Source organism: Oncorhynchus mykiss, chromosome 6, assembly GCF_013265735.2.
Source record: "Oncorhynchus mykiss isolate Arlee chromosome 6, USDA_OmykA_1.1, whole genome shotgun sequence".
NCBI lineage: Eukaryota > Metazoa > Chordata > Actinopteri > Salmoniformes > Salmonidae > Oncorhynchus > Oncorhynchus mykiss.
In genome coordinates, this window is record NC_048570.1 from 69,389,630 (window position 1) to 69,414,163 (window position 24,534).

A 24,534-nucleotide genomic window follows, 5' to 3' on the forward strand; every position below is an offset into this window, starting at 1 on the left:
CTTTGTAGAAGCACCTTTGGCAGCGATTACAGCAGAGAGTCTTTCTAGGTAAGTCTCTAAGAGCTCTCCACACCTGGATTGTGCAACATTTTCCCATTATTCTTTTCATAATTCAAGTTCTGTCAAATTGGTTGTGAATTATAGCTGGACAGCCATTTTCATGCCATAGATTTTCAAGTAGATTTAAGTTAAAACTGTAACTCACTCACGGTTTCCTTCCTCTCCGGCATCTGAGTAAGGAAGGACGCCTGTATCTTTGTAGTGACTGGGTGTATTGATAGACCATCCAAAGTGTAATTAATAACTTCACCATGCTCAATGGGAAATTCAATGTCTTCTTTTTTTATTTGTACCTGTCTACCAATAGGTTCCCTTCTTTGCGAGGCATTGGTAAACCTCCCTGATCTTTGTTGTTGAATCTGAGTTTGAAATTCACTGCTCGACTGAGGGACCTTACAGATAATTGTAAGTGTGGGGTACAGAGATGAGGTAGTCATTCAAAAATCATGTTAAACACTATTATTGCACACAGTGTGAGTCCATGCAACTTATTATGTGACTTGTTAAGCACATTTTTACTCCGTACCTTATTTAGGCTTGCCATAACAAAGGGGTTGAATACTTATTGACTGAAAACATTTCAGATTTTCATTTTTAATTAATATTTTTTAAATGAAGGCCAGTGTCAAAACAATCTCAATTGAATCCATTTTAAATTCAGGCTGCAACACAACAAGATGTGTAAAAAGTCAAGGAGTGTGAATACAGTGCCTTGCGAAAGTATTCGGCCCCCTTGAACTTTGCGACCTTTTGCCACATTTCAGGCTTCAAACATAAAGATATAAAACTGTATTTTTTTGTGAAGATCCAACAACAAGTGTGACACAATCATGAAGTGGAACGACATTTATTGGATATTTCAAACTTTTTTAACAAATCAAAAACTGAAAAATTGGGCGTGCAAAATTATTCAGCCCCTTTACTTTCAGTGCAGCAAACTCTCTCCAGAAGTTCAGTGAGGATCTCTGAATGATCCAATGTTGACCTAAATGACTAATGATGATAAATACAATCCACCTGTGTGTAATCAAGTCTCCATATAAATGCACCTGCACTGTGATAGTCTCAGAGGTCCGTTAAAAGCGCAGAGAGCATCATGAAGAACAAGGAACACACCAGGCAGGTCCGAGATACTGTTGTGAAGAAGTTTAAAGCCGGATTTGGATACAAAAAGATTTCCCACGCTTTAAACATCCCAAGGAGCACTGTGCAAGCGATAATATTGAAATGGAAGGAGTATCAGACCACTGCAAATCTACCAAGACCTGGCCGTCCCTCTAAACTTTCAACTTATACAAGGAGAAGACTGTTCAGAGATGCAGCCAAGAGGCCCATGATCACTCTGGATGAACTGCAGAGATCTACAGCTGAGGTGGGAGACTCTGTCCATAGGACAACAATCAGTCGTATATTGCACAAATCTGGCCTTTATGGAAGAGTGGCAAGAAGAAAGCCATTTCTTAAAGATATCCATAAAAAGTGTCGTTTAAAGTTTGCCACAAGCCACCTGGGAGACACACCAAACACGTGGAAGAAGGTGCTCTGGTCAGATGAAACCAAAATTGAACTTTTTGGCAACAATGCAAAACGTTATGTTTGGCGTAAAAGCAACACAGCTGAACACACCATCCCCACTGTCAAACATGGTGGTGGCAGCATCATGATTTGGGCCTGCTTTTATTCAGCAGGGACAGGGAAGATGGTTAAAATTGATGGGAAGATGGATGGAGCCAAATACAGGACCATTCTGGAAGAGAACCTGATGGAGTCTGCAAAAGACCTGAGACTGGGACGGAGATTTGTCTTCCAACAAGACAATGATCCAAAACATAAAGCAAAATCTACAATGGAATGGTTCAAAAATAAACATATCCAGGTGTTAGAATGGCCAAGCAAATGCAAATGCAAAAACTGATAGAGACATACCCCAAGCGACTTACAGCTGTAATCGCAGCAAAAGGTGGCGCTACAAAGTATTAACTTAAGGGGGCTGAATAATTTTGCACGCCCAATTTTTCAGTTTTTGATTTGTTAAAAAAGTTTGAAATATCCAATAAATGTCGTTCCACTTCATGATTGTGTCCCACTTGTTGTTGATTCTTCACAAAAAATACAGTTTTATATCTTTATGTTTGAAGCCTGAAATATGGCAAAACGTCGCAAAGTTCAAGGGGGCCGAATACTTTCGCAAGGCATTGTACTTTCTGAAGGCTCTGTATATGAATCTTAACTGAACTTAATTGAACTAAATTGAAGAAGTTGTAGTTTTCATCACTGATTAGGTAATGCAGACTAACGGTCTCAGGGATAATCTCATGATTTCCACTTAAACACTCAGATAAAGTGAGACAAAACAAGCATGTTACCCAAGGACTGAGTGAATAGTGTGGGTAGGCACTGTGCAGCCTGAAACAACACTAATGTGTGACAAGCCTCCAATGATAATCCCCCTGTTTGTTGAGTCAATGAGAACCACTGGGCATTTTCTCCATATCTGATGCCATCTATTTATCAGGGATCAAGGTAAGACCCAGATGCAGTCTGTTGAAGTAATAATGTTTATTGTGGCACAGGGGCAGGCAAAGACAGGCAAAGACAGGCATGGGTTGAAAATCCAGGGTAAGGCAAAGGTACAGGACGGCAGGCGGACTCAGGGTCAGGGACAGGCAGAGTTCAGTAATCCAGAGGTGGAGCAAAGGTACAGGAGGGCAGGCAGACTCAGGGGGGCGGGTACAGGGTCAGGATAGGCAATGGTCAAAAACCAGGAGGACGAGGAAAGAGGCTGGGAAACGATAGGAGCTGACAGGACAAATGCTGGTAACCTTCAATGAACAAGATGAACTGGCAACAAACAGACAGAGAACACAGGAATAAATACACAGGGATAATTGGGAAGAAGGGCGACACCTGGAGGCGGGTGGAGACAAGCACAAGGATAGGTGAAACAGATCAGGGCGTGACACTTTTACTGTGCCAGTCTTATCTCCCTTATCTCAAGCTTACATTGCATAAGGACAGACGACGACAGAGGACAATCAGTGGATAATGAAACACAAAACAGTGGGGTTGGATAGTATGTCCTAGAGGCCTAATGGCTGTTTCGTCCAAAACCGTCACTTATCATAGATTGCGTTCTCAAAGCCCATGTATACAGATAGAGCAGAGTTCCTAGACTGCTGCTAAGCATCTGCAAACTGCACATAGCTGATAACACTTAATGAGAAAAAGAGGATGAGGATATTATCATGCTGCATTCAGGACTGTGGTATTACAGGTCATTTGCTTGCGAAGGCCGATGGAGGAATCCCGGGCGAGCTGAAGAAGCATATTAAGGAGCTTTACTGATAAACGCTTAAAAGGCTCAGGGCTTTAGCTGCGTTTGTGATTCTCTTTGAGGAATTTCCACCCGGGCAGGGCAGCAGGCGTGGGTAAGTGCTGTCTCATTGTGTTGGTAAAGATATTATAGTGTGGCCCTGCAGCCGCCTCACTCTTCTTCTTCTCTTCAGGAGATAAAAGAGCAGCGCTTCACACAGTTTCACAAAAAGAGGCACTTCTCTCTCTGTACTCAGTCCATAACCTCTGGAGGTTCACTGAGGGCTGGGGAAGCCTGTCTGACAATAGGAGGTAAATTGCTTCAAATACAGAAATGGAAATGAAGTATTTTCTCTTGGTGTAAGACAGGAGAGGGAGGAAGTTTGTTTTACGTCTACTCGTTGCAGAAACTCATTGTCGTTGTAATGACGTCATTTCAAGTTTTGCATGCTGGGAATGTGTGAGAGAAAGTGTATAGGCTATGTGTGCATCTGTAGCTAAGTCATTTACAGTACTTTAGGTCAAAGTTCAACCCACTTAATGTCTCCACTTAGCTGAGGACTCCCACGGCTAAAAGACAGTTTTGAGTGGGCATGAAAATATTGCCTGGGAAACAGTGTTCCTGCTGATTGTCACTTTGCTATTAAAAGCTCTGTGCTGTCTTGGCTTATTTTATGGACTGCACTCCTTGCCAACATCAATTCCTCAGCTATAAGTTGTTGACTTTACAGACCATAACAGAGTAAGACTCAACATACTCTTATGTCTGGTCTTTGCTTCACTCCTGTACTTACTTAAATGGAACATTCAAGAAGGAGACTTGCCCGGTGACCTTGCTCCCCTCTGGCGCCATCAAAGCGTGCGCTGATGATTTTGACCAGAGGACATCAGGGGGAACAATGTGCTCAAAGGGGCTTAGCACAGACTCTTAATTAGCTGTCACGCCCCTGACATCTGGACATGCCTCCATTCATCAAACAACAAATGTCCTATGATGAGGAAGTAGTGCTAATGATGAAGTTAGTCCTACAGGAAGCAACATCATCCTTTCCAAGCTCTTTATAGTATGGCATGAATACTCCCATACACTGGGCCTGTTGTATTCTCTCCAATGTTTTCATGTGTCAGTCATAAGACCATCTGAGTTTTAGTAGGTATTTTCCTTAATAAATTGAAACACATGTCTCCAGTTAGTGTTTCTGAGTGTTGAGGATCTCTTACTTCACTGCAAGGTTGAATAATTGACAAACGGGTCAGTGTTCTCTTTTAGAAGGCCCTTAAATATTAACACTAATGTGCCAGAGGAAGATTAACTTAAAAGGTGACAAGATGAAAACTCCCCTCTTTTCACCTGTCAGTGGACCCATTCAAGCCACTGTGGAGGAAATTACACTGAAATCTCATTCTGGCTCCTCTCTAAAGGGGGTGTTTTTTACAACACACATTCAGGTGAAAACACCAGCTGTGAGCTCTGCTGAGTACACACAGGCAGGCTGTGAGCTGTGGCTATCAGTAGGACAGGAGTGGCCTGGAGAGTCTGTTTGTGTTGGGGCCCTCTCAAGGTGATGGAAGGCTGGCAGAATCTCTGAGGAGCAACGTTGAGAAGGTGTGGAATGATGCGACTGGTGGGGGCTGTAGTAATGGTGAAGGAGAAGAGATGGGGTCAGTGAAATGGAGAGATGGTTGGATGTTGATGGCCTGGCAAAATGTTAGATCTCTCTGAAGAGCGAGTGGGAGTCGGATAGCTTTGCATGACATCCCACTGATGTGTGCCAGGATACCCTCTCTCCCTCCCCCTTTCCTCCCCCTCTGTCCCCTCTCCCCATCTCTGAAACAGGACTCCTTCTTGGGGGGCCAGCCGTGAAACGGCATATGTGGAAACACCCCCCTTTCACGCTCAGGTCCTGAGTGCTGACAGCCGTCTCCACGGTAACTGGCTGCGGTTGGCGGGGCAGTTCACACTGAGCGGAGACATTCTGCTACCACTCGACGCGCACAAGATGAGACGGGTCAAACAGCTTAGTAAATGAGTGACAGCCACTGTCCGTCTCCCTGTCCTAACAGAGACAGAGGCTGCCTTATCAGTTCCTCATCAGCTAAACAGAAGAATCCACACGGTTTATATGCTGCTTATACAGTGCATTCAGAAAATATTCAGACTTTTTCCACATTTAGTTACGCTACAGCCTTATTCTAAAATGTATTAAATATTTTTAAAATTCTCATCAATCTACATACAATACCCAATAAGGACAAAGCGAAAACTGTTTTTTTTTAGATTTTTGCAAATGTATTGCAAATAAAAAACAGAAATACCTTATTTATATAACTATTCAGATTCTTTGCTATGAGACCCGTAATTGAGCTCAGGTGCATCCTGTTTCCATTGATCATCTTTGAGATGTTTCTACAACATGATTGGAGTTCACCTGTGGTAAATTCAATTGATTGGACATGATTTGGAAAGGCACACACCTGTCTATATAAGGTCCCACAGTTTACAGTGCATGTCAAAAAACCAAGCCCTGAAGTCGAAGGAATTGTCCGTAGAGCTCGGAGACAGGATTGTGTCGAGGCACAGATCTGGGGAAGGGTACAAATCATTTTCTGCAGCATTGAAGGTCCCCAAGAACACACTAATATATCCTCATGTACATTTTTTTTTACAAATTTGCAAACATTTCTAAAAGCCTGTTTTTGCTTTGTCATTATGGGGTATTGTGTGTAGATTGATGAGGGGGAAAAACAATATAATCCATTTTAGAATTAGGCTGTAAAGTAACAAAATGTGTAAAAAGTGAAGGGGATCTGAGTACTTTCCGAATGCACTGTATGCTTATAAATGTGTCTACTGGGACACTGTTTAAACACTCAGTTCTTCATCTGCCTCTGTGCCTTGTGTCTCTTTAGTGGGTGGATATCCCTACTCAGTACTTGATACTGACAGGCCCATCATGTCTCTGACTGTACTGTGTCTTTAAGCATAACCCTGTGAGTCTGTCTATGTTGTAGCAGGCTCTGTGCCAGGAGAGGAGAGAATGTTAATAGGTGTGTGATGTTGGGTTTCATTTGATCCCTCCACTTTAGAGACACACACCTCTCACCAGACCAGGGCATTATTAAAGGATGCTAACCCATCCAGACTGTCCCGCCTGTGGTCCCCTACTCCCCACTACCCATTTACCCTTACACTCCATGACCCCTTCTCCAACTCCCCTTACATCTCTCTCCCCCTACATCCCAGTCCACCAGTGTCTCTGGAGCTCAATAGGTGTAACTTTTGTTGACAATTTCGATACCTTTTGGAAACAAAACATGTTTTATAAGGAGGATGGGATCCCCCGAAATAATTTTGATTCCTGGATCCTTTCACAGCATTATACGGCTGCGTTGAGACAATGATTTATCAATATCCCAAGCCCAGCTCAGTTATTCCCTACCATTGTGACACTGAGTTGTCATAATGCTTCAGCAAATGTACATTATACCAGGGGAATTGGTAGACAATGTAACTAACCTAATTTATGGCCCTCTAACTGACTTTGCTGATCCTACAGCTAATGTACTATGCAGTAATCATGTACCTATGATGAGATTCATACTGTTAGCACTGAGGCGTTGTGCTCTAGTAGGAAGTCCACTGTGTGCAGCTCACCCTGCACTAACATAACATGAGCATATCTACTTCTGCAACATTTTCCAGTAAAGCAATGAAAACAAGTAAGCATCCCAGAAAAGTGCTCCAAATAGCCCACATTAACATATGTAGCTTAAGAAACAAGGTTCATGAAATCAATAATATGACATTCATATTCAGACTATCGCTGAAAATCACTTAGATAATACCTTTGATGATACAGTGGTAGCAATACAAGGTTATAACATTTACAGAAAAGACAGAAATGCCAATGGTGGAGGTGTTGCTGTTTTATATTCAGAACCACATTCCTGTAAAGCTTAGAGAGGATCTCATGTTAAATACAGGTCTTCACAGCCCCCAAGTCCAGAACAGACTATGGGAGGCGCATAGTATTACATAGAGCCATGACTACATGGAACTCTATTCCATATCAAGGAACTGATGCAAGCAGTAATATTAGATTTAAAAAACAGATAAAAATACACTTTGTGAAACACCTGTGAAGAAACACTAACATAGGCACAGTCGCATGCATACACACACACACACGAAAACATACTCACTATACACACACATGTACACATGGATTTTGTATTGTATATGTGTGGTAGTGGTGGAGTAGGGGCCTGAGGGCACACAGTGTGCTGTGAATGTATTGCAATGTCTTTAAAATTGTATAACTGCCTTAATTGTGGTGGACCCCAGGAAGAGTAGCACTAATGGGGATCCATAATAAATACAAATACAGGGCTCGTAGGCCACCTTGCTTAGCCGGAATCCTCCCCTAAGTGCACCAGCTTTGAAAGCAGAGATCACCTTTCAGCCTCCCAGGATGTTCGCTGTAGTTTATTTAGGACTGTCTTGTTTAAGATCAGGTACCATCACATGGCCTGTGCTGGCCTTTAGCGATGGATAGCACACTTGCTGTTGTTGATCTATTTAAGGCCTATGAGGATGAGATAGTGTACTCAGTGACCTAATGGTCAGCTGGCAGAGCAGCAGAGTCACTGTGCCATGGTCTGTGCTCATACAACCAACTTTCTTTATTTCTTTCTCTCCCATACTCCCACACAGTCTATAATTGTATCGATCTCCCCATCTGTCCCTGCCTAAATACCGTATCCATTTTAGGCTATTGATTTTCAGAGCCCTGCGACTAAGTCTTCAGAAGAAACCTTGTCAGTGAACATTAACAGTAGGGGGTTAAATGGAGAGCCTGGCATGGGTGTGTCCCAAAAGCAAAATGTGTCCCTGAAAAAGAGCCCTTTAGGTCACAAAGAGAGGAAGTCGGTCTGTCACCCTCAGTCATGGGAAGGTAGTTCCCCATTGTATTTGTTTAAACATGTGTGTGTGTTGTCTCCCCCTCTTCCCCATATCTGTAGGACTGGAGTGAGAAGCTGTTCAAACTTGCCCAGGAGAGGGCAAAGTCCTGCCACACAAATCCCGCTCCTCAGGACCAACCGCTCCGCCACATTGGCTGGAACACCCATCATTCAGCTCATGTTACCAGCTCATTTGCTGAGGTCATTGACTCATGGTTCGAGGAAGGGCGGGATTACATGTACCTGAGTGGGCAATGCAGAGAGAATGCTACCTGCCAACACTACACACAGGTAATGGTTAACAGTACTGGATCTGCCAACTGTGCAGCAACCCTAAGTAACTTTGTCAAAACAAGAAGTCTTAATTCAACTCTCAATTCAATTTGAGTAATTGGCGGGATTGAGTTTGTGTTGCCCACATGCCAATACATTGTGTCGCCAATATACTCCCTTTCCCACTCTGTTTCTCTCCAACTCTGTCTGTCTCTCTCTCTCTCTCTCTCTCTCTCTCTCTCTCTCTCTGCTGTAGTTGGTGTGGGCCACCTCCAGTAATGTGGGCTGTGCCAGACAGTTGTGTCTGAGGGGTGATGCTCTCTGGGAACTGTTTGTCTGTGCATACTCCCCTGGGTAAGAACACTACTTATATACCTGATGTCAGACTTCTCCTCCTGTTTTAGTACTCAGCCTTTGTGTGTGTGTGTGTGTGTGTGTGTGTGTGTGTGTGTGTGTGTGTGTGTGTGTGTGTGTGTACACATATACATGTGTGTGTGATATGTCTCTCTGCAGGGGTAACTGGGAGGTGAATGGGAGGTTGGTGGTGCCCTATGTGGCTGGTTTCTCCTGTTCTCTCTGCACCTCTTCCATGTCAGGCTGCTTCAGACTGTGGGACCATGTGGGAGGACTGTGTGGTGAGACCCCTATAGAGAACACTCTCATTCATTAAAGGTAGACTCAGTGATATTATGTTGCCACCGCAGATATTGCGATGAGTGAGAGTATCTGCGCATGTGCATGGGTTTGCTTCACACTGTTACAGTGGTGAAGTTTAGCCTCGCACTTCAACGCTCTTACATGCTGACCAGACCGGACACATCGCGTGCGCGAGCGTTGCAAAATAAATTTTGAAATCCATGTTATTCAATTATTGCACCCACACTGCTCGCGCGCACCAACGAGCGTCTGCGTTGCCAAGGGCTAAAATGGAACTCCTTTCTATTTCTGAAGCAGATCGCACTGCAAGTCCTGCCTCTCCCATTTCCTCATTGGTTTATAGAAGCAGATACCCACGTGCTATCTCCTCATTGGTTATACCCACGTGAGTGATTGAAAGACAAACTGTTTTGCCGGTTGTCGTGGTAATACTATGAAAGTGTGGATGCCAATCACCATATAAGTTCAAAGATGAAAAAGCCTGGAGGGAGGAGAGATGACTAGAAACGATTCGGTTGGCCGATTTATGTGTGGATTAATTGTCAGAGTAGAGGACCTTGTGCATTTCAGGTCAAATAACAACTCAATGTTTATATCCCAGGACAAATTAGCTAGCAACAGCAAGCTAGCTAAATAGGACAAATTAGCTAGCAAGTGCAAGCTAACTAGCTAAATTGCCATACATGTTTAATGCTTTTCGACCTGTCCCCAAATTAATGTCATTGGTTCAGAGTTTGTTTTTATATTTTAACCTGCATGTCGTGGTCGCGTTTGGTGTAGGGGGATAAAATAAATGTATGCGCGATGGCGCACACGCGCAGCCTGTTTGGGTTCTGTGTTCTTTTTTTTTTTCTTTTTTTGAGGGAGGATCAGCTTAATATTGCGGAAAGAATGTTGCTTCCAATGTAATTGTCTGCATCATTTCCAATCCCCCATATTATTTTGGTAAATATATATATCCATACACGCATGCATACATATACACATACAGTGCCTTGCGAAAGTATTCGCCCCCCTTGAACTTTGCAACCTTTTGCCACATTTCAGGCTTCAAACATAAAGATGTAAAACTGTATTTTGTTGTGAAAAATCAACAACAAGTGGGACACAATCATGAAGTGGAACGACATTTATTGGATATTTCAAACTTTTTTAACAAATCAAAAACTGAAAAATTGGGCGTGCAAAATTATTCAGTCTTATTCATGTCTATCAGTTTTGCACATCGAGAGACTGAAAATTTTTCCCATTCCTCCTTGCAAAACAGCTCGACCTCAGTGAGGTTGGATGGAGAGCATTTGTGAACAGCAGTTTTCAGTTCTTTCCACAGATTCTCGATTGGATTCAGGTCTGGACTTTGACTTGGCCATTCTAACACCTGGATATGTTTATTTTTGAACCATTCCATTGTAGATTTTGCTTCATGTTTTGGATCATTGTCTTGTTGGAAGACAAATCTCCGTCCCAGTCTCAGGTCTTTTGCAGACTCCATCAGGTTTTCTTCCAGAATGGTCCTGTATTTGGCTCCATCCATCTTCCCATCAATTTTAACCATCTTCCCTGTCCCTGCTGAAGAAAAGCAGGCCCAAACCATGATGCTGCCACCACCATGTTTGACAGTGGGGATGGTGTGTTCAGGGTGATGAGCTGTGTTGCTTTTACGCCAAACATAACGTTTTGCATTGTTGCCAAAAAGTTCAATTTTGGTTTTATCTGACCAGAGCACCTTCTTCCACATGTTTGGTGTGTCTCCCAGGTGGCTTGTGGCAAACTTTAAACAACACTTTTTATGGATTTCTTTAAGAAATGGCTTTCTTCTTGCCACTCTTCCATAAAGGCCAGATTTGTGCAATATACGACTGATTGTTGTCCTATGGACAGAGTTTCCCACCTCAGCTGTAGATCTCTGCAGTTCATCCAGAGTGATCATGGGCCTCTTGGCTGCATCTCTGATCAGTCTTCTCCTTGTATGAGCTGAAAGTTTAGAGGGACGGCCAGGTCTTGGTAGATTTGCAGTGGTCTGATACTCCTTCCATTTCAATATTATCGCTTGCACAGTGCTCCTCGGGATGTTTAAAGCTTGGGAAATCTTTTTGTATCCAAATCCGGCTTTAAACTTCTTCACAACAGTATCTCGGACCTGCCTGGTGTGTTCCTTGTTCTTCATGATGCTCTCTGCGCTTTTAACGGACCTCTGAGACTATCACAGTGCAGGTGCATTTATACGGAGACTTGATTACACACAGGTGGATTGTATTTATCATCATTAGTAATTTAGGTCAACATTGGATCATTCAGAGATCCTCACTGAACTTCTGGAGAGAGTTTGCTGCACTGAAAGTAAAGGGGCTGAATAATTTTGCACGCCCAATTTTTCAGTTTGAAAAAAAGTTTGAAATATTCAATAAATGTCGTTCCACTTCATGATTGTGTCCCACTTGTTGTTGATTCTTCACAAAAAATACAGTTTTATATCTTTATGTTTGAACCCTGAAATGTGGCAAAAGGTCGCAAAGTTCAAGGGGGCCGAATACTTTCGCAAGGCACTGTATATACATACACATACCTATATAGACATACATACTTTTTTAAAGAATATACCTTTATTATTATTCCCCAAACCCTTCCGCCGATCCCCCAATTGAAGTAAACTAATAAACACTTCTGCTTTTACCTTCAATTTATACATCTTATACACATTTTACAGACACAGTCTACTTTACAATAGTTCTCTCTTGTTTGTTCTTAGTCCTTCCTCTATTTCTGATGTCCATCCAGTTTGATTTCTATTTGAAACTGTGCTATTTCACAGAAGTTCCGAACCTATATACATTTTACAGATCCCATATGTTTTACATGGTTTATCTTGTTATTAGTCACACCCTTCAGCTCCACTCAATCCCTCCCATCTATCTCTCAACATCATCCATTTCGGATTTATATTTGCCATATATTTTTCAACTGTGCTGTGATGCTTCACAAAATAATTGAACCTTCCTATTCTCATAGATTCGTAGATTCTACAGATTGTAAATAAAATTTTAAAAAATTATTATATTATTGATTGATTGACTATGGCTTTTCAAATCACCCATTATTACTATCTGTAGTGTTAGTTCTAGGCAAATGTTGCAATTCTTCAGCCATTCCTGGACCTGTGACCAAAAACCAGCTACATATGGACAATACCAAAATAAATGATCTAATGACTCTGCCTCCTCACAGCAGAATCTGCAGAGCTGAGAAGATTGTATCCCCCATATATATAAAATTCTATTAGTTGCAAGAATTTTATATAGTAATTTATATTGAAAAATGTGAAGTTTTGAATCCGGCGTTGTTTTGCGTATCAATTCATAAACCATATGCCATGGAATGGGTACATGAAAATCTCTTCCCAACTATTTTGCAATTTATATGGCACAGCTGTCAGTTTTTTGGTCCTTAAATGAAATTGGTATGTTTTTATTTATCACACTTTTCTTTAACCATTTATGTTCTTTAATACATGGCCGACATACAAGTTCCTTACTTGTTTCCCCTTCTACTTGCCTCTTCCATTTTTGTGGTAATGCTGCAATTAATTGGTTGTAATTTTGGGTAGAGCAGACATTTCCATATGTCTGTGTTAGCTGTATTTGTGACATAACTCCACCAGTCCTATTTATATCATTCACAAAAATTATACCTTTTTAAATTTTTTTTTCGATAAATACAGTTTTTTAATCAATTAGTATATTTGAATTCAACCACAATATTTGTTGTACTATTTGTTCCGTCCTTTCAGGTGGATTAAACTGAAATTGCAACCAACTTTCTAAGGCTTGTTTAAAAAATAAAGATATTCTGGAGATGATTTCCTTTTCAAACAACCGAAAGTGAGCAGGTGTGATCTGAATAAAGGGAAAAGGCCCTTCCTGAATATAGGATGAGACATTCGTACCAATTGACTAGAGAACCAGTTTGGATTGAAGTATAACTTTTGTATGACTGATACCTTTAGTGAGAGGTCTAATGCTTTAATATTTAATCATTTCTGCCCACCAAATTCATATTCGTTATATAAATTGGCCCTCTTAATTTTATCTGGCTTGCCGTTCAAAATAAAATAGAATACTTTTTGTTCATATAATTTAAAAAGCAGGTCACTAGGTGTAGGCAAAACCATAAGCAAAATAGGTAAACAGTGACATAACTAAGGAGTTAATGATTTTAGATTTTTCCACAAATAGACAGGTATTTTCCTTTCCATGGTAGCAAGATCTTATCTATTTTTGCTAACTTTCTATAAAAATTATTGGAGTGAGATCATTTCTTTCTTTTGGGATTTGTATACCGAGTATGTCCACATCTCCGTCAGACCATTTCATTGGTAAACTACATGGTAATGTAAAATGTGAATTTTTTTGTGATCCAATACGTAATACATCATTTGGTTTTAATCCAGAGAGGATAGCAAAAGTATCTAGATCCTCTAAGAGGCCGTGGAGAGACTCCAATTGTAGTTTTAAAAGAAAACATGAATCATCAGCGTACAATGACACCTTAGTTTTTAAGCTCCGTGTTAGTTGTTGCTGAAATTGACCCACTATGCTGTTTATTTTGTGAACCTATGTCATAGACTAATTTATATCTTTAAATTAGGGAAAAATGTTAGCATTTTAATCACATTAGCTGTTCCTTACTCAAAGTAGTATCTATTTCAACCAACTTTGTTCTCTACAGATTTTTTTCTTAGAATCTCTTTAGTGCACTAAAAGCGACGTATCACCTCTATTGAAGATGACAGCTCATTATCTATTTTGAGCCAAAGACGTTAAGTGTATTTTTTGCCTCACTTAAAGTATTGTCATGTGAAGGGGTTTTCACCTAATCCGGTTTAACAGTATAGCCAACACTTAACCACTTACCATGCAATTATGGCCTTGTCAGATAACAAGCACCAACTGGAGGCTAAATGTATTCATGGAAAAATGAAGATTTTAAGCAAAGGTATTTAGAAAATGTATCTGTGTTCCAGAGACCCCCAGGAACCCATGTCGTATGAGCTGTGGGCAGCATGGTCGTCTGAACATCTCCTCCTGCCAGTGTCATTGTGGACCTAGGTTCACCGGACGATTCTGTCAGGGTACCAGTCTATGTGCTCGTGTTTACCAGTCTGACAGTCTACTACAGTTATTATTATCTCTGTGTGTCTGACTAGCCATGCTCTGCAGTGTATGTGTTCAGGTATCTCTGTAGGTGCATCATGGTCGATATACTGTATGTGACTGTGTGTGTGTTTCAGTGCGCTGCAGTGTGAAGTGTGTGCACGGCCGCTACAAGGAAGAGGAGTGCTCCTGCAAGTGTGATGTTGGTTATGGGGGTGCTGAGTGTGCAGGTGAGTGTGATATTGGTTATGGGGGTGCTGAGTGTGCAGGTGAGTGTGATATTGGTTATGGGGGTGCTGAGTGTGCAGGTGAGTGTGATGTTGGTTATGGGGGTGCTGAGTGTGATGTTGGTTATGTGGGTGCTAAGTGTGATGTTGTTTATGGGGGTGCTGAGTGTGATGTTGGTTATGGGGGTGCTGAGTGTGATGTTGTTTATGGGGGTGCTGAGTGTGATGTTGGTTATGGAGGTGCTGAGTGTGATGATGGTTATGTGGGTGCTGAGTGTGATATTGGTTATGTGGGTGCTGAGTGTGATATTGGTTATGGGGGTGCTGAGTGTGATGTTGGTTATGGGGGTGCTGAGTGTGATGTTGGTTATGGGGGTGCTGAGTGTGATGTTGTTTATGGGGGTGCTGAGTGTGATATTGGTTATGGGGGTGCTGAGTGTGATGTTGTTTATGGGGGTGCTGAGTGTGCAGGTGAGTGTGTATGTGTGTGGGAATCAGGGTTGTGGTCAATTCCATTTAAATTCCAGTCAATCCATGAGTTACATTGAAATTCCAATTCTTTACTGTTTGAATTTAAAAGTAATTGACCCCAACCCTGGTGGGAAGAAGTTTATGTAGCTAATGTGGCACTGTCTCACCATTACTTTTAACCAGAATGAACCAGACTCCTGTCATCATTGTATCTAAGCCAATGCACCATTTTTCTATTAAGCTTCAGCCTGATTAGATTAAAGTTGTATCTGCTAGTTTGAGCCAGTATGGATTCCAATGTTTACTGTGTTATCAAGCCATATGCATCTCAGGGGTTTTTCTTGTTTGGGCAAAAGATTGTCCTCCATCCTCTCTTCTTCGTCCTCTCTCCTCCATCCTCTCTCCTCCTTGACCTGGAAACCGATAAGTGATGGAGTGGTCGAGCAGTGTGTCAATTCGTCAGTAGGAAGAGTGTCCTCCCCTCCTCGATAGCCACCTTTCATCGACGATACTTGTGTATCCTACCGCGGAAGAGTTTTGAAGTCTGTCACACCCCCTCCCTTTGAATCAGATTTGTTTTGTCAGAGACTAAGAACATGCACACTTTTAAAAACAATATGCTACTTATTGTTTTATCTATAAAATATCTTCCACAACTAACTTCATTTGTTTTGATCACTTTACACATTTATTATGGGATCCACCTCTGTAAACGTCATTTGCCTATTGACGCACAAGTGGAGAAAGACCGTCTCATTTCAAGCAATTGCATTTTCATCCACCTTCCCTCTGCTTGCCGACTCTCCTCGATTAACTTTGATGTTTTCAAAAGGAGGCGAGTGAGGACGGAGGAGAGAGGACGTAGGAGTTGAGCAAGTCAAAATGATAAAAGGTCATAGTGTTTATTGTGACCACAATGGACTGCGGTCTGTACATTGAGTTTGAGCCAAGATGGATGGTGAGTGCCTGGTGTCTCCTTTACTGAGGCCTAATGTGTGTTGCTTATGTTTCTGTAGAGAAGCAGCAGTTTCCCTTCCACAGCTGTGACGTGAGGATAGATGGAGAGTGCTTCATGGTGTCTCCAGAGGTCGACACCTACTATGGAGCCAAGACCCGCTGTCAGGTTAGAGAGAGTGAAAGAGTGAGAGAGTGTGAGTGTGTGAGTGTGTGTAACTCATATTGTGGTATGTGTTTGGACCCCAGGAGCGAGGGGGGATTCTGGCCCAGATCCACAACCAGAAAGTTCAGGACATCCTCGCATTTTACCTCAGCCAGCTGGAGACCAGCAACGAGGTCACAGACCCTGACTTTGAGACACGCAACTTCTGGATCGGTATGTCACTGTTACTGTCCTTCTATACGTACAGCCAAATAGCTTTGACAGACTGACTTTGGGAGTTTGTGTGAGCAGCATTCAGATATCTAAAGGTGAGATAAGGATAAGCGCCCTGTAAGGTTGTGTGTATTGTGTCCAGGCCTGACATATAAACCTCTAAAGGACTCTTTCCGCTGGGACTCAGGAGAAATCCCCACATACAACAGCTTCGCCTTTGGACAGCCTGACAACCAGGGGTGAGAGAGTCATAACTTTTGACAACTTAATGATAATAGTAACAACAATTATAACTTTGTATTATCACGTCACCTTGTTGAATGGATAATCATAAAATAATATTATTGTAGTCAGAATCTACAGTAAGCAGGTGGAATGAGGCACTGCAAATGCGACTCCACTATATTTTTTACTGGAATGAACATATTGATACCATCATGGTTATTCTATATTGTGTGGAACACAGGTATAGTCTCACGTAGCCTAACATTATCACCTCACCCTCTGTGTCAGGAGGAGAGAAGCCCGGGCCCATACCCACAAAGCATCTCAGAGTAGGAGTGCTGATTTAGGATCAGTTTTTCCTTTTAGATCAAACTGAATGTGATTATATGGACAGATCCTAGATCAGCACACCTTATCTGAGATGCTTTGTGGATACCTGGACATTAAGGCTACTGTGTTTGAAAGCAGAACTGTTATTTTCTGTCTGACCACCAGATGTCTCTGTGTCCCCTCTCTCCATCTCACTGTTCCTCCCTCTCTCCTCTCCCTTGTGTCTCTCTCCCTGCAGCTTTGGGAACTGTGTGGAGCTGCAGGCTTCCAGCGCCTTCAACTGGAACGACCAGCGCTGTAAAACACGCAACCGATACATCTGCCAGTACGGTGAGAGAACACAAAGAGAAGTGAAAAGAGAGGGAGGGAGAGAGAGGTAGAGAGAAACACACAGAGATGCTGAGATATTCTAATCAAGGGAATCTGTCCTCACTGCATCCAGACTCATTACCATTAGATGTAGCATTCACTGATATATCTTAAAACTCTCTAAACCTGCAGGTGGTTTAAAACACCTGTTGGACATTGACATCACCATGACAACAGATTAAGAGAGAGACTGACAGCAGCTCGTAAAAAATCCTGACAGACAGAGAGAAGTTCAAACACTATAGTTAGACGTTACCTATACAACACAGATCTGGATCAGCTTACCATCCCCAAATCCTACCCTTACCATCACAGCAGAAAACTCAAAACTGACCTTAGATCAGCATGCAAGGGAAAGACATCAGGAGCCTAAATCTTTACCTGGTCTCTCTGGCTGAGGGATACTGGAGTGAGTGTTCAGTATAAAACCCGAGCAGAGAAAACATAAACCCATCACAGCCCTAACTCTTGATCTGGGTGCTGTGTTTACCGTCTGTGTTTATTAGGGAGAGGCTGTGTGACACGGCCCACACGTTTTAATGATACACTCAGCTGGAATCAATGGCACTCAGGGCTCCTCATAAAGAGCCTTCTAGAGATCGATATACGTCAGGCCTACAATGGAACCAAGTGTCCAAACAAACACACACATTTCTCCCCTCTTTAATTCACCCGTGTGATTGATTCAGAATTGGAGGGTGGTATTGTTTGTTTGGTTTTGGTTAATTGTGTGTGTTCTAGGCAGGTGGCGAGCGCTGCAATCTCATATTGATCATCCAGGGTTGTACTAATCCAGTCAGTGTTGCTGGACGTTTTTAACAGCTCACCGTTTTAAAGCTCTGAATCTCCTGGTGCCGATTGATGGAAAACCATCGGTTCTCTCTTCTTATAGAGAGAGAAGCCTTTGTGTAGAGAGGGGTCAGTAAAGAGGATTGGAGAGGGGTGGGTGGGTGGGTGGATGGGTGGGTGGGTGGGACCAGAGCTCATAGTGGAGTGATAAGGCTGGTGAAAACAGAACACATGAGAACACAGCTGGACTAGCTGGGATCATGTTTAGCTCAATCCCCTCTACACAAGCACTCTAAAACAAAAGATTCATTGGAGCAACAAAGAGTGAAATTAATGGATTTGACTGTGATTAATAGCTCCCCCCCCCCCACACACACACACACACACACTCTCTCTCTCTCTCTCTCTCTCTCTCTCTATTGTACCCCCCTGAAGGTATAATTGTGAAGCTGCATTGATGTGTTCTGTTAATTGGCAATAAAATTATAAGTGGAAAGCACAGGGAGCCTGAGGGGTCCACACAATTACCCAGATACACTGTGTGTGTGTGTGTATATATATATATATATATATACACAGTATATATATATTTTTTAGAGAGGTAGGAGTGTGGCTGTTCCAGTGTTCTGCACCATGGGAATTGTGTTTTAGGCTAGAGCCACATCTGTTTGTATTCTCCCCTCCTACCCCTTGACTGTTGGGGGTTCCATTTTGGGCCCTCATTGCCCAAAATGAAAACAAGGCCCAATGAGAGATTACTAGAAAATAGTTTTGTGTGCGTGTGTGCACGCTTGTTTGCACTCGTGTATGTATGGTGTTTGTGTGCACGTGGGTATGTACTGTATGTGTGTGGGTGTGTACAGTGTGTGTGGTGTGGGTGTGTGTACAGTATGTGTGGTGTGTGGGTGCACGTGGGTGTGTATAGTATGTGTGGTGTGTGGGTGCACGTGGGTGTGTACAGTATGTGTGGTGTGTGGGTGTGGACAGTATGTGTGGTGTGTGTACAGTATGTGTGGTGTGTGGGTGTGTACAGTATGTGTGGGTGTGTGTACAGTATGTGTGGTGTGTGGGTGTGTACTGTATGTGTGGTGTGTGTACAGTATGTGTGGTGTGTGTACAGTATGTGTGGTGTGTGTGTGTGTGTACAGTGTGTGTGGTGTGTGTACAGTATGTGTGGTGTGTGGGTGTGTACAGTATGTGTGGGTGTGTGTACAGTATGTGTGGTGTGTGGGTGTGTACTGTATGTGTGGTGTGTGTACAGTATGTGTGGTGTGTGTACAATATGTGTGGTGTGTGGGTGTGTACAATGTGTGGGGTGTGTACAGTATGTGTGGTGTGTGGGTGTGTACAGTATGTGTGGGTGTGTACAGTATGTGTGGTGTGTGGGTGTGTACAGTATGTGTGGGTGTGTGGGTGTGTACATTATGTGTGGTGTGTGGTGTGTGTACAGTATGTGTGGTGTGTGGGTGTGTACAGTATGTGTAGTGTGTGGGTGTGTACAGTATATGTGGTGTGTGTACAGTATGTGTGGTGTGTGGGTGTGTACAGTATGTGTGGTGTGTGTGTACAGTATTTGTGGTGTGTGGGTGTGTACAGTATGTGAGGTGTGTGTACAGTATGTGTGGTGTGTGTACAGTATGTGTGGTGTGTGGGTGTGTACAGTATGTGTGGTGTGTGGGTGTGTACAGTATATGTGGTGTGTGTACAGTATGTGTGGTGTGTGGGTGTGTACAGTATGTGTGGTGTGTGTACAGTATGTGTGGTGTGTGTACAGTATGTGTGGTGTGTGGGTGTGTACAGTATGTGTGGTGTTTGGGTGTGTACAGTATATGTGGTATGTGTACAGTATGTGTGGTGTGTGGGTGTGTACAGTATGTGTGGTGTGTGTACAGTATGTGTGGTGTGTGGGTGTGTACAGTGTGTGTGGGTGTGTACATTATGTGTGGTGTGTGTACAGTATGTGTGGTGTGTGGGTGTGTACAGTATGTGTAGTGTGTGGGTGTGTACAGTATATGTGGTGTGTGTACAGTATGTGTGGTGTGTGGGTGTGTACAGTATGTGTGGTGTGTGGGTGTGTACAGTATGTGTGGTGTGTGGGTGTGTACAGTATGTGAGGTGTGTGTACAGTATGTGTGGTGTGTGGGTGTGTACAGTATGTGTGGTGTGTGGGTGTGTACAGTATGTGTGGTGTGTGTACAGTATGTGTGGTGTGTGGGTGTGTACAGTATGTGTGGTGTGTGTACAGTATGTGTGGGTGTGTACAGTATGTGTGGTGTTTGGGTGTGTACAGTATATGTGGTGTGTGTACAGTATGTGTGGTGTGTGGGTGTGTGTACAGTATGTGTGGTGTGTGTACAGTATGTGTGGTGTGTGGGTGTGTACAGTATGTGTGGTGTGTGTACAGTATGTGTGGTGTGTGGGTGTGTACAGTATGTGTGGTGTGTGGGTGTGTACAGTATATGTGGTGTGTGTACAGTATATGTGGTGTGTGGGTGTGTACAGTATGTGTGGTGTGTGTACAGTATGTGTGGTGTGTGGGTGTGTACAGTATGTGTGGGGTGTGGGTGTGTACAGTATGTGTGGTGTGTGTACAGTATGTGTGGTGTGTGGGTGTGTACAGTATGTGTGGTGTGTGGGTGTGTACAGTATGTGTGGTGTGTGGACAGTATGTGTGGTGTGTGGGTGTGTACAGTATGTGTGGTGTGTGGACAGTATGTGTGGTGTGTGGGTGTGTACAGTATGTGTGGTGTGTGTACAGTATGTGTGGTGTGTGGGTGTGTACAGTATGTGTGGTGTGTGGGTGTGTACAGTATATGTGGTGTGTGGGTGTGTACAGTATGTGTGGTGTGTGGACAGTATGTGTGGTGTGTGGGTGTGTACAGTATGTGTGGTGTGTGTACAGTATGTGTGGTGTGTGTACAGTATGTGTGGTGTGTGGGTGTGTACAGTATGTGTGGTGTGTGGGTGTGTACAGTATATGTGGTGTGTGGGTGTGTACAGTATATGTGGTGTGTGTACAGTATGTGTGGTGTGTGGGTGTGTACAGTATGTGTGGTGTGTGTACAGTATGTGTGGTGTGTGTACAGTATGTGTGGTGTGTGGGTGTGTACAGTATGTGTGGTGTTTGGGTGTGTACAGTATATGTGGTGTGTGTACAGTATGTGTGGTGTGTGGGTGTGTACAGTATGTGTGGTGTGTGTACAGTATGTGTGGTGTGTGGGTGTGTACAGTATGTGTGGGTGTGTACATTATGTGTGGTGTGTGGTGTGTGTACAGTATGTGTGGTGTGTGTACAGTATGTGTGGTGTGTGGGTGTGTACAGTATGTGTAGTGTGTGGGTGTGTACAGTATATGTGGTGTGTGTACAGTATGTGTGGTGTGTGTGTACAGTATGTGTGGTGTGTGGGTGTGTACAGTATGTGAGGTGTGTGTACAGTATGTGTGGTGTGTGGGTGTGTACAGTATGTGTGGTGTGTGGGTGTGTACAGTATGTGTGGTGTGTGTGTGTGTACAGTATGTGTGGTGTGTGTACAGTATGTGTGGTGTGTGGGTGTGTACAGTATGTGTGGTGTTTGGGTGTGTACAGTATATGTGGTGTGTGTACAGTATGTGTGGTGTGTGGGTGTGTGTACAGTATGTGTGGTGTGTGTACAGTATGTGTGGTGTGTGTACAGTATGTGTGGTGTGTGTACAGTATGTGTGGTGTGTGTACAGTATGTGTGGTGTGTGGGTGTGTACAGTATGTGTGGTGTGTGGGTGTGTACAGTATATGTGGTGTGTGTACAGTATGTGTGGTGTGTGGGTGTGTACAGTATGTGTGGTGTGTGTACAGTATGTGTGGTGTGTGGGTGTGTACAGTATGTGTGGTGTGTGGGTGTGTACAGTATGTGTGGTGTGTGTACAGTATGTGTGGTGTGTGGGTGTGTACAGTATGTGTGGTGTGTGGACAGTATGTGTGGTGTGTGGGTGTGTACAGTATGTGTGGTGTGTGGGTGTGTACAGTATGTGTGGTGTGTGGACAGTAGGTGTGGTGTGTGGGTGTGTACAGTATGTGTGGTGTGTGGGTGTGTACAGTATGTGTGGTGTGTGTACAGTATGTGTGGTGTGTGGGTGTGTACAGTATGTGTGGTGTGTGGGTGTGTACAGTATATGTGGTGTGTGGGTGTGTACAGTATGTGTGGTGTGTGGACAGTATGTGTGGTGTGTGGGTGTGTACAGTATGTGTGGTGTGTGGGTGTGTACAGTATGTGTGGTGTGTGTACAGTATGTGTGGTGTGTGGGTGTGTACAGTATGTGTGGTGTGTGGGTGTGTACAGTATGTGTGGTGTGTGGGTGTGTACAGTATGTGTGGTGTGGGTGTGTACAGTATGTGTGGTGTGTGGGTGTGTACAGTATGTGTGGTGTGGGTGTGTACAGTATGTGTGGTGTGTGGGTGTGTACAGTATGTGTGGTGTGTGGGTGTGTACAGTATGTGTGGTGTGGGTGTGTACAGTATGTGTGGTGTGGGTGTGTACAGTATGTGTGGTGTGGGTGTGTACAGTATGTGTGGTGTGGGTGTGTACAGTATGTGTGGTGTGGGTGTGTACAGTATGTGTGGTGTGGGTGTGTACAGTATGTGTGGTGGGTGTGTACAGTATGTGTGGTGTGTGGGTGTGTACAGTATGTGTCTATAGAGAAAAGGTGCTCCATTATTAGCCTCCTCCGCTGTGTTGTAGAATATTAATGTTCTCTGCACACTCACGTCTGAATGGAGCCCAGGCTACGATTACTGGGGATTTGGGATATATTCCATACCATTTATTCCCTCTACTCTGTCTGTCTCTATTACTCCTCTGTGTGTGTGTGTGTGTGTGTCTGTGTGTCTGTGTGTGTGTACGTCCACAGGTCCAGAGCACATAGCCCTGTGGGAAGTTGGCCGGTGATGAACTCGGCACTCGAGGGTGGAGAGCACAGCATTGGAGGGGTTGGGGAGGTGGGTCGTTTGGGCCGTTCGTTGGACCCGGTCTGGGTGTGTGTCAAGCAGAAGCTGGTCTTATTGGTCTTATTTCATCCAGTGTTTTTCACTCCAACCCTTGTTGCACATATCCCCTGTTGCTGGTCAGGACTGGGCCCGTCTATCCAGTGCAGGAAAAAAAGCACACAATGGGAGAACTTCCAAACCAACAGAGTTTGAGCTCAACTGTAGATGGTCCATGGCAGCACAAATCTGTTTTGTACTGTACTGTTTTTTGTATTGCATATTCTTTTTCAGACTTAGCTAAATTATGATTCATTTGTGATGTTTGCCATAACTGCCTCCCTTCATTGTCAGTTTGATTGTACAATTCTCCCCAATGCACTGAATGTACAGTACCATGACAACCACTATTTTTGCTTTCTCAATCATCCAGTAAGTGAATTAAAACGGTTTGCTACAATGTGTTGTGGGGTATTTTTCCAGACTGGGTAATTCTATTGGTCTCTGTGAATGTGTATGGTTTTTAGTGAAGCTTTTGTGTTCTAGTATGTGAGTGTTTGTTTGGAATAGTTTGTGAACGTGGCACTGTGTGTCTTTCTACACTAGTTTGGGAAGAGGCCAGTTTTACTCCTGTGCGTTGGGAGCGTCTCTGAGGTGACATCACAGACAGTGTCCAGCAATCCCTATGGACCAGGGATCAGTGTGTTCAGCTGTCTGGCAGGCAGCACTAGGAGGGGAGAGGGGGATGAGGGTGGGAGGATGAGGGGAGGAGTCGGCTGCAGAGAGAGGGATTAAACCAACCTGCAGTGCTGCAGTGGAATCATGCAAATGAACAAAGCTGGGAGAAGGTCACCAGGTTAACAGGTGGGCAGTGGAGGAGGAAGACGAGCGATAACAGTGTGTGTGTGTGTTTACCATACCTGCATTAATCAGTGGTGTTAATGCCAAGCTCCACTGCGTTGCCACGCTGCCACTCAACAGCTGATTGGTACAAAAGACAAAACTACTGAAATAGTTGTTTTTAAAATGGAAGTACAATCACCCATATTCACCACACAGAAATCAGACTTGAGCAAATCACTATGAATTTACAGTAAAGAATACAGGGAGGCATTTTGACTTACAGTTGTTCATAGTCGGGGTTGTTCTGCTCTACGTTGAACAAACTGATAACGTGGTATTGATTGTAGATGCAGTGAGAAATGTAGATGCTGTGTTCATGTGATAGACATGCCTGCCATAATGCAGATGAAACTGGTTTTCGAGCTTCTAACTGTTTGTATGACAATGCGTGTGCTGCGACTGAGTCTTGATTGACATGTATGCATGTAAAGTGTGTGGGTGCACTAGGGCTGGCTGATAATGCCTTTTCACTTATGGGCGATTCATGATATACAGTATCTAGATTATTTTAAGGTT

The 24,534-nt window shown here is 43.3% G+C and overlaps 2 protein-coding genes across 3 annotated transcripts in view; one reads left to right on the forward strand and one right to left on the reverse strand.

The window, feature by feature from the left end:
* Nucleotides 1–24,534, reverse strand: part of LOC110526465 (fibulin-7) — a 97,425-nt gene that overhangs the window by 22,571 nt on the left and 50,320 nt on the right. The gene's annotated exons all lie outside the window — the stretch shown is intronic.
* Nucleotides 1–24,534, forward strand: part of LOC110526466 (C-type lectin domain family 18 member A) — a 35,239-nt gene that overhangs the window by 2,305 nt on the left and 8,400 nt on the right. Inside the window, exons 3-12 of one of the 2 annotated variants that reach the window (XM_036980851.1) lie at nt 8,395–8,625; nt 8,864–8,961; nt 9,121–9,242; nt 14,285–14,392; nt 14,552–14,644; nt 16,129–16,235; nt 16,316–16,445; nt 16,588–16,684; nt 17,239–17,330; nt 23,043–23,575. In XM_036980851.1, the coding sequence (XP_036836746.1) occupies nt 8,395–8,625; nt 8,864–8,961; nt 9,121–9,242; nt 14,285–14,392; nt 14,552–14,644; nt 16,129–16,235; nt 16,316–16,445; nt 16,588–16,684; nt 17,239–17,330; nt 23,043–23,080 (1,116 nt within the window). In that variant the 3' untranslated portion in view covers nt 23,081–23,575. Of the gene's footprint in view, nt 1–8,394; nt 8,626–8,863; nt 8,962–9,120; nt 9,243–14,284; nt 14,393–14,551; nt 14,645–16,128; nt 16,236–16,315; nt 16,446–16,587; nt 16,685–17,238; nt 17,331–23,042; nt 23,576–24,534 lie in introns of those variants that run through there. The other variant, XM_036980850.1, reaches the window with a different exon arrangement.